The 14,111-nt window shown below is 33.3% G+C and overlaps 1 protein-coding gene across 2 annotated transcripts in view; it reads right to left on the bottom strand.

Annotated features, from left to right (window-relative positions):
• Window positions 1–14,111, bottom strand: part of LOC140452525 (HEAT repeat-containing protein 5B) — a 62,439-nt gene that overhangs the window by 27,993 nt on the left and 20,335 nt on the right. Inside the window, exons 5-11 of one of the 2 annotated variants that reach the window (XM_072546847.1) lie at window positions 11,115–11,508; window positions 7,140–7,755; window positions 6,980–7,089; window positions 4,127–4,290; window positions 3,719–3,751; window positions 3,513–3,587; window positions 63–980 (exon numbers count right to left, since the gene is read on the bottom strand). In XM_072546847.1, the coding sequence (XP_072402948.1) occupies window positions 63–980; window positions 3,513–3,587; window positions 3,719–3,751; window positions 4,127–4,290; window positions 6,980–7,089; window positions 7,140–7,755; window positions 11,115–11,508 (2,310 nt within the window). The remainder of the gene's footprint in view (window positions 1–62; window positions 981–3,512; window positions 3,588–3,718; window positions 3,752–4,126; window positions 4,291–6,979; window positions 7,090–7,139; window positions 7,756–11,114; window positions 11,509–14,111) is intronic. The other variant, XM_072546848.1, reaches the window with a different exon arrangement.

Genomic DNA, 14,111 nt, shown 5'->3' with positions numbered 1-14,111 from the left:
CTCGTTAAACAGACAATATTTAATATACATACACTATGCAAGTTATTGTTCATTTTACTTACACATAAAGTTGGTACGAGTGAAGATAAATTAACATGTTTTGGTGCAAACAGATGTAGCTGTTGAAGACATCCTGTCGCTTCTGCTTGTACTAGAGGATCGTAATGATCTTGCATAACAGCACATGCGCCTAAGAAGGAAGAACGAGCTGTGCAAACACTTGAAATGTTTCCTTGTAGTTCAGGGCCAACAGTTGTAATAAGTGCAGATAATACTTTTCCAATGCATTGATGTACGTCAATATATGATTGTGGAACAGTTAGTAGTAATTTTAAGAGAAGAGATAAACTTGGTTCGACATATCCTCTAAACATTGGACCTCCTGAATCTACTATCAATGCCAAGGCATGAAGAGACCACACTTGGACTATAGGCGACGTTTGATCTTGAGCAAGCGCTAAGAGAATTGAAACGCTTGTATTTAGATGTTGACTAGATCCCATTCCACCCACATATTTATGTAGACAACCTAAAGCTAGCGAATGACCCGTACGACTAGCTACATCTCTAGCAGATTTCAACCTATCAAAGCTAGTCTGAGCAAGCTCAGCTGTAAATTTAGAATCAGATACGACCTGTGCAATCCTTCCGACTGCTTCACCTGCTGCATATCTGAGTATTGGATTTGAAGAAGTCAGGGCACCTATAATAAGGTTGACAGCAGATTTCTTTACATCATCTTGATTTATATTAACTTTCGTTTCTGCCAATCCCTTCAAACCACTTAGAAGTGCAGTAAATACATTCATCTGTACTGCTTCTTGCCTTGTACTACGCACATGTTTGATGCATTCTGTAAAATGGTCTAACATTTGAACTCGGTGTTTGTTGGTTACTCTAGAGAAGATCTGCCCAAACAACAAAACTGATATATCTATGACCGCCACTCCCAAAGGAAGAGGACCAGGAATTTCTTGACCCTAAAAATAAAAAGAAGTAAAGTTATTATTTCATCGAATTCATGAGGTAAGATTTTGTTTATTTTCGTGTTTATATTATAAGAACATTTGTGAGATGTTTTTGATGTAATAAGTCGCCGTAGAAGAGCTGTATATTGACTTAAAATTGCAGGGAGGAAAATTGAATTATTGCCTTGGGATATTGGACAAATTACGAAATAAATTCGAGGAGTAAGAACTCGAAAAGTAGTTAAAAGAGCTAAAGAAATAATTCTGAACACTCCAAGACACTCACAACATGATCCAGAAAACAACACAGCTCAACACTGCCTGGACACATTAAAACAAAAACTCTCCGTTTATTCAGGTCGCCTAAGGAGATAAAAAGTTAGTAACAACCGAAAATGAGACAATATACTTTTTGAGCATGCAGAGAAGGCACTGAATAGGAAAACTGATATAGGAAACTGAATTCCACTGTAGAAAATGTAAATAAATCCTACCCAGGCCAAGAAGAAATTCATGAGTTTTGGGGAAAGCAACTTTCGACGCCAGCTACTTATAACAACAATACTGAACGGATTGAAGAAACGACGAACAACTGTCAACACTACAGTAATATTCCCTATGAACCTTTCATCACTGAAGAACTCTCGAACATTATCAAACAGATTCATAACTGGAAATCTCCTGGGCCAGACGGAGTTCAAAACTTCTGGTTAAAGAAGTTTTGGAGTGTACATAAGCTTCTAACAGTATTAATTAATCATGTTATTTTTAATCCGCAGGGAATACTACCATTTCTTACCCAAAGAACCATTTATCTAATACCGAAGGATCAAAATAACATCCAAGATCCAGCCAAGTATCGCCCAATTACTTGTCTTCCAGCTTTGTACAAATTGGCCACATCCTGTGTAGCCCAGCGTATCTACCAACACTGTTCTCTAAACAATATCACAGAGCCTTAACAGAAAGTATGCGCTAAGGGTTCCATGGGCTGCAAAGAACAACTTTTCAACCAGGCGTACACCCAAAAAAGGAACCTTTTCACCGCCTTCATTGACTACAAGCTTTGATTCAGTACCGCATAAATGGCTTATAGATATAATGAAAATATATAAAGTCGATCGAGCTTCCACTCGAAACCACTTAGATCAGATGCTAAAAACTGTAGAAAATTTCTCAATTTCTAAATATAATCAGAGGAAAGGTTAAAACCGGAGGTTTCAATATGCAAGATAGCCAAAACATCGAGGCAATGGGTGAAAATGATATGTACAAATATCTCGGAGTAAAAAAAGCGCAGAAAACTGACTTTAAACAAATGAAAACTGAACTAACATCGGAGTTCGTGCGAAGAGTAAGACAACTAAATCGGTCATATCTTAATAGTAAAAATTTGTTTAAGGCATTAAATACGTACGCCTGTTCCGCGCTGAGCTACTCATTTGGTCTTATAAAGTGGTCAAAAACCGATACAGAGCGTCTTCAGCGGAAATTCAGAACACTTCTCACAAAGGCGCAAAAACACCAGCCACACAGTGCAGTAGGGAGAACAACATTACCGTGGTATCAAAGGGGAAGAGGACTTCGAGCAATTTGCGCAGTAGATGATTCAAAGAAGAAGCCTTGACGAAGATTGAAGTACTAATAAAACCACCGCAATCAGGCGATTAATTAATTAATAACCTAAGTTTTCAATCACCCGTTCAATATGATTTTGTTAAAACGGTCCTTTTTAGGAGCAACTATTCTAATTATAGGTTTTCACACAGTGGTGCATTCTTCAGTGTTATCTGACGAAGTATTCATTGAGATCAAAATAATCATGGTCATAGCAATCTATTTGTATATAACATTGGGCGACTTTTTAAACACCACTAGCAATGCTAGGTGTTGATGTCAAGAGTGCCTAAGAAACCGACAAAATATCTGAAAACGGTAGAGGACAATCTTCAAGGAATATAAAGAACTAGTATATGGCAAGAACGTAATATTCTTCATAAAAAAAAAGTTCATGTAATATTCTGGATTAGGTCTAGTGTTAGTGTCAAAACTTCAATATTTTCCTGCTCTCAAAAGACTTTCCATTTTAGACCTCACTGCTGTTATTGTTTTTGCAGGTGTTACTGATGCTGTGACAAGTTCTTCATTTAATAACCTATCGACTTAATTCTTCCAGCGGATTTTTACATCTTTTATGTATCTTAATGTTTCTGTTTTCATTGTTTTGCTTCCTTTTTACAGTACTATTTTTTGGAATATTTGTTCTTGACACTTTATTTGACTATGACACCCTGTCTCCTAGTTTTCAAATTTCTTTTCTACAACCAGATTTTCGAAAACTATAATAGAATAGGCTCTCCTGTTCCAATTTTTTCCTTTCAATTCTTGAAATATATACTTTCCTCTTACGCCTCAACATTGCAGTTCTTACATTTACGCAACTTTTCTTGTCATAAAGTCACCTCTTCGGGATTATTGTTGTAAGAAAACACAATAGTGTTTAACACAAAGGACAATTATGCTAAATAGTAATTAATTACTTACTGAATTTATTTGGCGATAAAGGCAGCAGGGATCATGTTCCAATGCTCCTGATCCAGCAGCACTATTCGGTTGAAGCTGTAAATTTCAAAGGTTAATTAATGTTAAAATAAGTACTACTCTAATTTATAAATGTTTTAAGTAATACGGGTTGAAAAAAGTATAATAAACTCATTCAAGCAAAAACACAACACATTTTGACTACTCACATGTTCACCATCAGTTCTTCGATTAGGTTCCATCTAAGCAAAAAAAGTAAAGATACAGTGTTAGACGTGACATTTTAAATATGTTACTCGTTTTCCACTACAACTAATTAGATTTTCAAATAACCTTCTGAATTTCTGGCTATGCTTAGAGTTAATAGTACCTAACGGCTTTATATCTCTTTATGAAGAATCAAACAGAGAAAGAACAATTACTGTACAAGCAATGAGCAGCAAAACGAACAAAATGATGGATGGACAACGAAGGCTGGGCAACGAAGGATGTCGAGAGTATTGGTGTTTTGATGAATAAATAACCTCGAAAGACCGAAAACTGAAGACAATGGCGAAAGTTTTTTTAAGTTCTAACTCATCCAAATACCTAGACACATTCAAATTTTTATTACAAACCTGATCTTCTATAGTCCTATGATCAGTTTCTTGCAAATAAGTTCCAAGTATAACTGAGTCGTTAGCGAGGCAGACAGTTCGCAGTTGAGAAGTTGTTGTATTCGCTGGGTTCTCAGTCAAAGTAAATTCCGCGACCAACATTCGGAGTAGATGGGTGTACGAATCTGAAATTAGAACTTTCAGTTGGAACTTTTACAAGTTTTCAAAGTTGTTAGTAGAAATAAAAACTTTAAATTAAAAATATGCAAAAATAACGTTGATATATCGTGACTTCTAACGGGCTTGCTGATTTTGGGTATGTAATCGAGTCAATGAAATATAAAAATATTCAAAACTACATATTTCTTTATAAAAACACTTTTTTTATAAAATATTTGAAGTCAGCAACATTTCATTCATGTGTCAAATTAAATCTATTTTTTATCCGGGTAAGTAAAATTGGTTTTTCACGTAATACAAATGTATGTAGCTTTATAATCTTATTATTATAAAAATTTGATTTATTTTCTTGTATGCTGATTGATAAGATAACGACAGAATTTAATAATTGTTTTATTCGTTCATATAAAATAAAGAAACGTAAATCTTTGTAATATAATATATTTGTATTCTTATCCTTTCTTCTCTTCCCGATAAAAGACAACTAGAAAATCTTGTGAATCCATCGAACACAGGTAATATCAGGATTATTTTACTTTTGATAACAAATAAGTTATAATTCTTTTTTATTGGCTAAATAAACTAAGATTAAAGTCAAAATAAACAATCATAACAATATATATATATATATATATATATATATATATATATATATATATATATATATATTTATATACCTCTATTTGTTATAGAGACATGTTCTTCCCGATATTCTCAATCTTCCTGATGTACATCAGAGAATGTTTAGTTTCATCAAGTTCACAACGCGCGAATAACTAGGGAGTATTTAAACAATACTTTCCCGAATCGAGTTATCAGTGGAACAGGCGATATTAAGTGGCCTGCGCGATTTCCAGATCTTACATCCATGGACTTCTTTTTTAGGGGAAATTTAAATAGCATCATCTACGATCATCCTGAGGCTAGAGCACAAAATTTGGATGAATTAAATAATCGAATAGAAGTCTCCAAATCTGTTACAGCAGAAACTCTTTCATCTCTACACAGAAGTTTTTATGTAAAATTGGGATACTGCTCGACCGTAGAAGGTCAAATATTTGAATCATTTCTGTAGGACATAAAGCATTATTTCTTATTTTATTAGGAATTATTTTTCATTTTAATTTTTTGTTAAACTGGTTGATCGGGCTGTTAGGCCGTTGTCTTCTGAGATTAGTTCTCGACGTTTCGCCAACACTAGGGGTTGGCATCTTCTGGAAATGTTACTGCTGCGCTTGTAAGCTGAAACTGACGCCGCGTTGTACTACGGAGGTCATATTTATATTTTCTACTCGCTTTCCCTCCACTGGTTTCGGCGCGAAGGGGCGTGTCGTCGTTTGTAGCTTTTCTACAAACTACGAAAGCTACGTAGTGTGCAATATCTAATCCAAAACCTAACTTACTGTATAAACTAACACCAGAGGTCCGTTGTATTCTATGTATTTTTCAATAAGTTGTTCTATCGTTTGCAGGCGGTCGTTGGTGCCAAAATTTTATCGAAATTCCGCTTACTTTCTAGTTTGGTAAAGGTCTAGTTTTTTATCCAATCTCGTTGTTGTGATTCTTGTAAAAAGTTTGTACAAAAGGCTTAATACAGACCATTAAAAACTTAACAGAAAATCTAAGTGAGGAGCCTCAGTCTTAAACTGATGATATCCAAGAGTCGGATATCCCACATAGACGTCCAATAATATTTCGGAACGAACCAAAACGTTTTGGAACTTATTCTACTTTTTGTTTTTGTTACATTCCTAAATTTTCTTTAGAAGTAGAATTTCAGAGTGAGGTTATGTAACGTATTGACAAGGTTTACAGATAAACCCGTTCACGGCGATCATGTATATTTTAACCCATCATATATATATATATATATATATATATATATATATATATATATATATATTACTATCAGAGAGAGGTCTCTGGACTTCTTGTTATTTCGTATAGATGTCGCTGGTAGCGTACCTGGCTGTTATTTTGGTTATAATAACCAAATACTAGACTGCATTTCATTTCAGTTGAACTTCCACAAGTGCTCCTGATGATGAGTTGAATAACTCGAAACACGTGTAGAGCAATGGTGGAGTTCCGATTGAAATGAAATGCAATCTTTTACTTTCATATATATATATATATATATATAAACATTAATTTTGTACTCAAATGTTTTTGTACCAAACATTTCATCCGATTTACTGACCACTAACTACCAAACTAATATGCAGAAATGTTCAATACATTAATAAATCGTGGTATTTAAACGATATTTACACTAATATTTTAGCTAAAAAACTGTTTAAACGATGTTACCCGTTCAACAACCAACTCTCTGATCTTCATCTAATTTAAAACTCCTAATAGATAAAAAATAAATCTTTTTGTGTTTTTATTAGTAAAGTTTAACAAACCTACGAAAAAAAATTAGTTTCGCCATAAATTTGATGGTTATTTACATTTAATTTAATTAAACATTTAACTGCGTACATGGAAATGTTTTTGATTGTAAATAATACACAAAAACTCGTTCTAAAAGATTAAAAAGTAAAAACTTTTATATAGTTCTTTTATAAAAGTTAATGTAATGTAATGTTTTTCGTTCTATAATCTACAAAAACGAGAATTACGCAAAAACAAACTGTGACTATAAGTATTCCATGATCATTAATTTTTATATTAACGCAAAAAAAATCTTACTTTCATAGCACTGTGGATGAAGAAGCAGTAATGTCTCACATAGTCTAAGCCTAACCATAGCAGCCGGCGCTTTTAGATGTTGTCCATATGTTTTTAAAATACCAGAAATGCTGAAAAATTAACAACATTAAAACTGACACTAAAGGTATTTTAAACTTACTTAGAAAGCATAGCTAAAGCAGATTCAATTGGAGCTAGTAATCGTCTTGTTGTATCATCAGTAATTAATTCTGAACAATTCTGAAGAAAACTCTGCATTGCTGATAGCGCTCCCGCTCTTCCTTCTAGAGTAACTTGCCAGGTAAAAACATCCCCTCGGGCCTTTTCCGATTCTAACTCCTTTGCAGATCTAGGGAAAGAATTTCTCCATAAGAGTAACATCCTGGGCAATAACCCTTTGACAACTGGAATTCCCAATGTCATTATTGCGCCTATTAGTAACCACCCAGCTTGTGTTCTATTCAGAGAAAGTCTACTATTCTGACTGGCGCTTCGTAACAATTCTTCAGCAGTATTAAATATTATTTTTCCTTTCATATGAGGCACGCCGAGAGGCGAAAGCTTAACTCCTCCTAATACAGCAGCTAAAGCTGAACTGTAACCTGCAATAGCTTCGGGTGATGTCCTAAACTGTTCAATGCTATTCACACAACGATCTATCAGCGGTGAAATTTGGCTAGGGACTGCAATGCAAATACATCTAAGACACCAAGCAGCAGCTAGTCGAGCAGCTTGACAAGGGTGGATTAAAACACCAATTGTTACATCTATTAGATCTAAAAGAAGAAAAAAACATGTTATTTCTTATAAACTAAATACATTACTTTTCTAAACACCGTTTGACTACCAGGTTTTTCCCTTTGGTCTTTCTCAGAAACTTCTGGTAGACTGTCGCCTTCATATAATTTAGTTTGTTTGAAGTGTTGTCCATATTCAGTAGATAAGTGACACATTAACCACTATTTTCTTTGGCCTGTCTACTTAAAATGGTCAATTATGTTTTGCCCATTGACGCTTGATCAATAGGCGAGGGATCGGTACCAAAAAACCTAATGATCTGTCTTTGAGCAATGCTTGTACCACTTCTGGTTTTATTTTGACTTTACCTAAGCCTTAAAATTCTTGACGAGAAATCGCAGCACAACAGATATTTCGCCAACTCTTGTTTCTCTTGGCAAATTCAAAACATATCGGCTAGCCTGATCTTACGTAGGTGGCACCACATATGGGACCATAAGTTCATCGGCCAGATGTACTGAATTAAATCTGCATTGTTTAAAGGAAGTTCTTTTTCTTTTCAGCTTGGGTTGTCTCAAATCTGGGAGGTTTGCTCATCTAGAGACCCAGTTTGTTGTATTTTGTTTCTAACAAAATAATAAACGATTAAGAGGTTGCTAATGCGAGACCATAATACTAGTGTATAGGAGATAAGTTAATCCTCACAATCTTAGGTAAGTTTTTTATTCTAGTGGAATTGGAGGCTTACAACATATGCCCCATTATCAAGGCACAGTACATAGGTATGTGTTCTAACAAAAACTAAAAGCTAAAAACCAATAACATGAAACAGAATGAACACCTAATACAAAAAAATCAATATTGAAACAATCAAGCAAACAACTGTAACCTTAATTAAGTAAGAGAGTTGGTACTATATATACTGTTAATTAAATGATAACTTTAAAATTAATTTACTGAAAGGATTGACGTAATATATAATACATTGAGACATTTATGGCATTTTTTGTAACCAGTCCGATCGAAACTGTACACTATACTCAGTTAATTGATATAGGGTATGTACCTTAAATTTGAAATTATATGTATAAAGTTAAACAAATTATATGAAAAAATGAAAAAAAAAAGACTTAGATATCAGATACAAGAAAGCCCTTCTATTATGTGAAATTTTGCAACTCACTAACAACCTCAAGGAAACCATTGATTCAGATATGGAAATATGTAATATTATTTTTAAATTGTATGTGACTAAGCCATATGTAGGTAATAGGGAGGTTTTGTCATAATGTCAAATAAATCGAATCAAATATCTTTGTTATCAAATAATATTACATATCTATTTCAATATCTGAATGAATGAGTTCCTTGAGGGTGTTGGTTAGTTGAAAAATTACACATAATGAGTGTAGAGCCGTCTTGTAACTGATATGCAAGTCTTTTTTTTCATTTTTTCATATAATTTGTTTAACTTTGTACACATAATTTCAAATTTAATGTGCGTACACTATATCAATTAACTGACTATAATGTACAGTTTCCATCAGACTGGTTACAACCAATGCCATAAATGTCTCAATTTGTTGTATATTACATCAATCCTTTCACTGAATTACTTTTACAGTTATCATTTAATTAACAGTATGTATAGTACCAACTCTCTTATTTAATACAGGTGACAGTTGTTTGCTTGTTTCAATTTTAATTTAATTTTTTTTTTGTATTAGGTGTTCATTCTTTGTTTCATGTTGTTTTTTCTTTTAGTTTTTGTTAGAACAAAGACCTATGTACAGTGGCCTGATGATGAGGCATATACTGAAAGCCTCGAAACCGGTAGCCTAGAAATTCTACTAGAATAAAAAACTTACCTAAGAGTGTGAGGATTGACTTATCTCCTATACACTAAAATAATAAACGTTTAAAACACCCACTGCTCCACACGTTGGCCAAACCAACTGCCGTCTTATTTCGTTTAATGTCCTCATGATCTGGTATCCACATCAAAGTATCTCTGTTAGACGTGATGAATTGAGAAGTAACTGCTCGCAGATTCACACTAAATTGGATTTGTAATACATGAAAATTTTCTGTTTTAATTACTAAATGAAGAGTTATAATAATATTTTATAAGAATTATAATAATTTTCCTCAATTTTTGGTAACATACTCTAATACCATCAATGACTATGGGTTGAACTACTTTAGCGGTTATTTTAAACTTTATCAACATTCAACGACTCTAAAATAGAAGTAAGTAACGAAATAGGAATAATAGAACACCTGTATTATACTCAAAGAGGGATCAGGAACGAGGGTGTATTTTTTCTTTTTTGTTTCCTCTATATTTGGAGCCTAGAATCGAGAAAACACGATCATGAAAAAGAATATATCCTGGTAATATTTGATCAAGAAAAAATGGTATTCTGCTAAGGAATAAATCTTAAAAATTTACGGGATAATCTGAATAAATGAAGAGAAAATTAGGAAAATATTGATCACGATTATGAACATGAATTTGAAGCAAATCTAATATACACCTTTGCATAAAATTCAAATGATTCAAATTGTTTGGAAAAGTGTCAAGACTCATTTAAATATTTTATTTTTAATATTCAGAATATGACCTTATTTAGTTTAAAATATTTTATTTAATCATAGTATATTAGCTAAGTATAATATGGCTTTAGTTCATCCTTTAAATTCTCGAACTCAAATTGGCTGATTAATTATTGTCAAGTTCTGAGAATTCACTTGTCTGAAAACAACATGTTTTTGGGAAACATTTATCAACCCAAACACTTCAGAGTCCTTAAGGAAACGTACCCATTCTTTGTGTAGAAAGTTTAAAATGCCACTTTAAGCTTAATTTACGGCTATTCACGGAGGTCCTAAGAACAGAAGAACCACCCCAATGGATTCGCGTACATACATTTTTTGTTTCGTATGATCGGCCACTCTACACCAACCTCTCGTCAAGAACACAAGCAAGCAAACCAGCATCGGGTGTGCATCCCATTTTTACCCTTAGACCTTAGACTCCGAGCGAGGCCCAACCACAGACAAAAGGTAAGTGAATCTCATATAGAATTGACAATAAGATATTAAATCTGCCAATTGTTATTTGAATTGCATTTTATTTTACATATCCATTTACGAACATTTGCTATTTTTCGCTAATTTACTTACAAACAAATTATTTCATTTTTTCGTTATTATTATTTATCGAATATCATTTAACCAGCGACCTCATTAAGTTTTATACAAAACACAAATGATTAAATCTAGTTATAAGAATATTTATGTTATAAGAATTATTTGACCTATTATAGAAACGTATGTACTAATATAATAGTCACGATTACATCAATATTATATATTATATAAGACATCTACTTACTCAGTGATTGATCAGTTATCAGATCATGTGCGGTTGTTCCCAAACTAGAAATTAATATGCCAATTTCTTGAAGAGCACAAACCAGTAAATGCTGACTGAAGAGCGTTTCTTGATTAACATCCTTGGCATTTTCTGGATTAAAATCGATTGAGTTCATTTCCTTAATAATAATTTGTGCAATTTCTTTACATGCTAATGCTTGTGCTCTTTCACCCAACATTTTGCCAAAAACGCTTCTTAAAATAAAGTTGATACATTTTCTAGAATAAACTGCATCTACATGCGACGAAGCAGCCTTTGGGTTTGCCGCTAAAGACAAAATATGGATCAGGAAACTTTTCATATTTTTTTCTAACCATTTACCACCCAAAATTTGGACAAGTGTTACATAACCCTAAAATAAATTATTAAAAATCACCGTTATATAATAAACAATAACATCATGTGAAGTTAAAACAATAACAGTTATTAATTATTTTTGCTCAATTTTTTTACAGTAACAAATCAGAAAGCCTTTACTGTCTGATTTTCCCAACTTTTAAAATATCTGAAGTACAGTGAACAGTAAAAAGATTCTTATATTTCAAGGAGGTACTTGGACAGTTCATGGTTTTTTAAGTAACATTTGTACTTTTCACTGTTGAGATACGATTTCAATTGATTTTCTTCTAGATATGCAACATCAACTGTATACTCTACTCTCATTTTGAGAGTATACCCTTTTTATTGACGTGACGTATTCATATGCCATTAACTTTGAGAAAGCTTTCGACAAAATAGAACACAGAAGACTTGCAAACATATTACATAACAGAAATATATTATCGGGATGTGAGAACATTACAAATTTATACCAATATCAGAGAGCCATAATACGAGTAGACCAACAAAAATTTAAAGAGATACCTATAAGAAGAGGAGTACGACGAGGATATGTACTATCCCCTCTACTTTTTAGTATGTGCTTAGAAGAGATGTTTAAAAAGGCACTAGAAGACATCAATGAAGGCATATCAATTAACGGAAAACTAGTGAAGAATCTCAGATACGCAGGCGATACAATAATCCTTGCGGACAGAACAGAAATTATGGTTGATTGCATAACGCAAGTTACAGTACAATGACCGCTACCATCCAGTGAATTCTACCACGTGGGTTTCAACACGGGGCTACCGCTTGAACATTATGCACTAAATTGCGACGTACCGAACAGCAAGATCAGCAATTATAAAAACACCATAATAAAATCAATATTTTCAGTCTGATTTAATTTATTGTTGTTGTTACTAAAATCTTTTTAAAACGAAAATAAAAGTTTTCATTGTGAGTTCAGTTTTTAAAAAAGTGTTTTTCCCAAGAACATTCATAATTGGCGAAGAGTCAGTACGGAAGTGGAAGAGTCTTTATAGATCCTTGTCACTTTTAAGTGTTTGTCCACTGTTCCAAGAACCAGCCCCAGGAAAACCATCTGGAGAGTTCACCCGAGGGAATTAGAAGTTAGAAGCCTTCAGGAGCAAAGGAATGCACATTGGCATCGTCTTTATTCTGCAAGCGATTTTTATCATTACTTAGAATTAAGAAGATTAAATTTTGAAAGAATTGTTAATAAATCAGACTCCTCTGAGTCCTTAGATTGAATCAGAGCTAGATTAGACGATAAATTAAACAAAGACTTGAATAGATTGACAGAAAGATTACAATAATTTAAAAATATCTCCTCTAAGTCCTTAGATTGACTTTAGAGAGATTCAGAAACTTATTTAAAGAAAAAATTGAATACCTTAATAAATACTATATATTAATAAACATAGAGATTATTAGATAGAAAATAAGTAGATTAAGATATATTATTATTGATATATTTATATATTGACTTTTGAAAATTTATTATACTGATTTGACTATTGACTATATATATTGAAAATTTTTAAAATATGGCAGTTCCACAATTTGACGTTAGAAATTTATGCATTCTTCCAAATTTTGACGGAAATCCAAATGAATTACATGAATTTATTAAAGTTTCCACAATACTTCTAAACCATTATTATGACAGACTTAATGCAGCTAATATACAAAACAAATTTTTGCTTCATGGTATTATCAGTAAATTAACTGGTAGAGCCAAGGAAGTTTTATCTGTATATGGATGCGAAAGCATTAATCCAAAATTTTGGAGACCAGAGAGACGAAAATTTGCTTACAAGGGATCTAGTAAATTTAAGACAAGGCTCAACAGAATCTATTATGCATTTTTATGAAAAGATCATGGGACTTTTAAGCTGTATTAATAATTACTTAGAATTACATACCATAAATGCCGATATTAAAAGGAGCAAACAAGAATTTTTCCGTCAACAAGCCCTTACAACATTCTTAGCAGGCCTACGAGAACCAATGGGCTCTGTTATGAGAGCAATGAGACCAGGAAGTTTAGCCACGGCAATACAATACATACAGGAAGAAAATAATGTTCGATACCTTCAAAAAAATCAAATAAGTCAATCTTCAATATCAGGAAGAAGCGAAAATTATCAAGAACGCCGACCGCAGAGACAGCAGATGCCTGTACCTATCCAGAAACGAGTATATCAACAGCCAAATTTTGCACCTCCGCGATGGCAGCAACCAATGAGACAATTCTATACGCAGAATCAGTTTCAGCAACTACATCGGCAACAAAACTTCAATCAAATTAGACAAAATTCAAACCCTCCAGCATTCAGGACCCAGAACCAGTCAAATATATGGGCACCCAAACCCGGACAGTCAAAACAGCCTAGACCAACACCACCTATGAGTGGAATAACAGAAACCACAACCAGAGGCCGTCAAAATTTTACACCGAATTACCGAGCACAGCCAAAATTCACCGTAGAAGAACTTTACAATATACAATGCCACGGAGACGAACAAGAAGAGAATGCCAACTACAACGATTACTACGAACCTGAATAAGACAATTTTCTACAAGATACATACGAAAATCAACCAACT

This window comes from Diabrotica undecimpunctata, chromosome 10 (genome assembly GCF_040954645.1).
Source record: "Diabrotica undecimpunctata isolate CICGRU chromosome 10, icDiaUnde3, whole genome shotgun sequence".
Taxonomy (NCBI): domain Eukaryota; kingdom Metazoa; phylum Arthropoda; class Insecta; order Coleoptera; family Chrysomelidae; genus Diabrotica; species Diabrotica undecimpunctata.
Note: the sequence above shows the minus strand (reverse complement) of the source record. Positions and strands in the feature narration are given on the sequence as shown.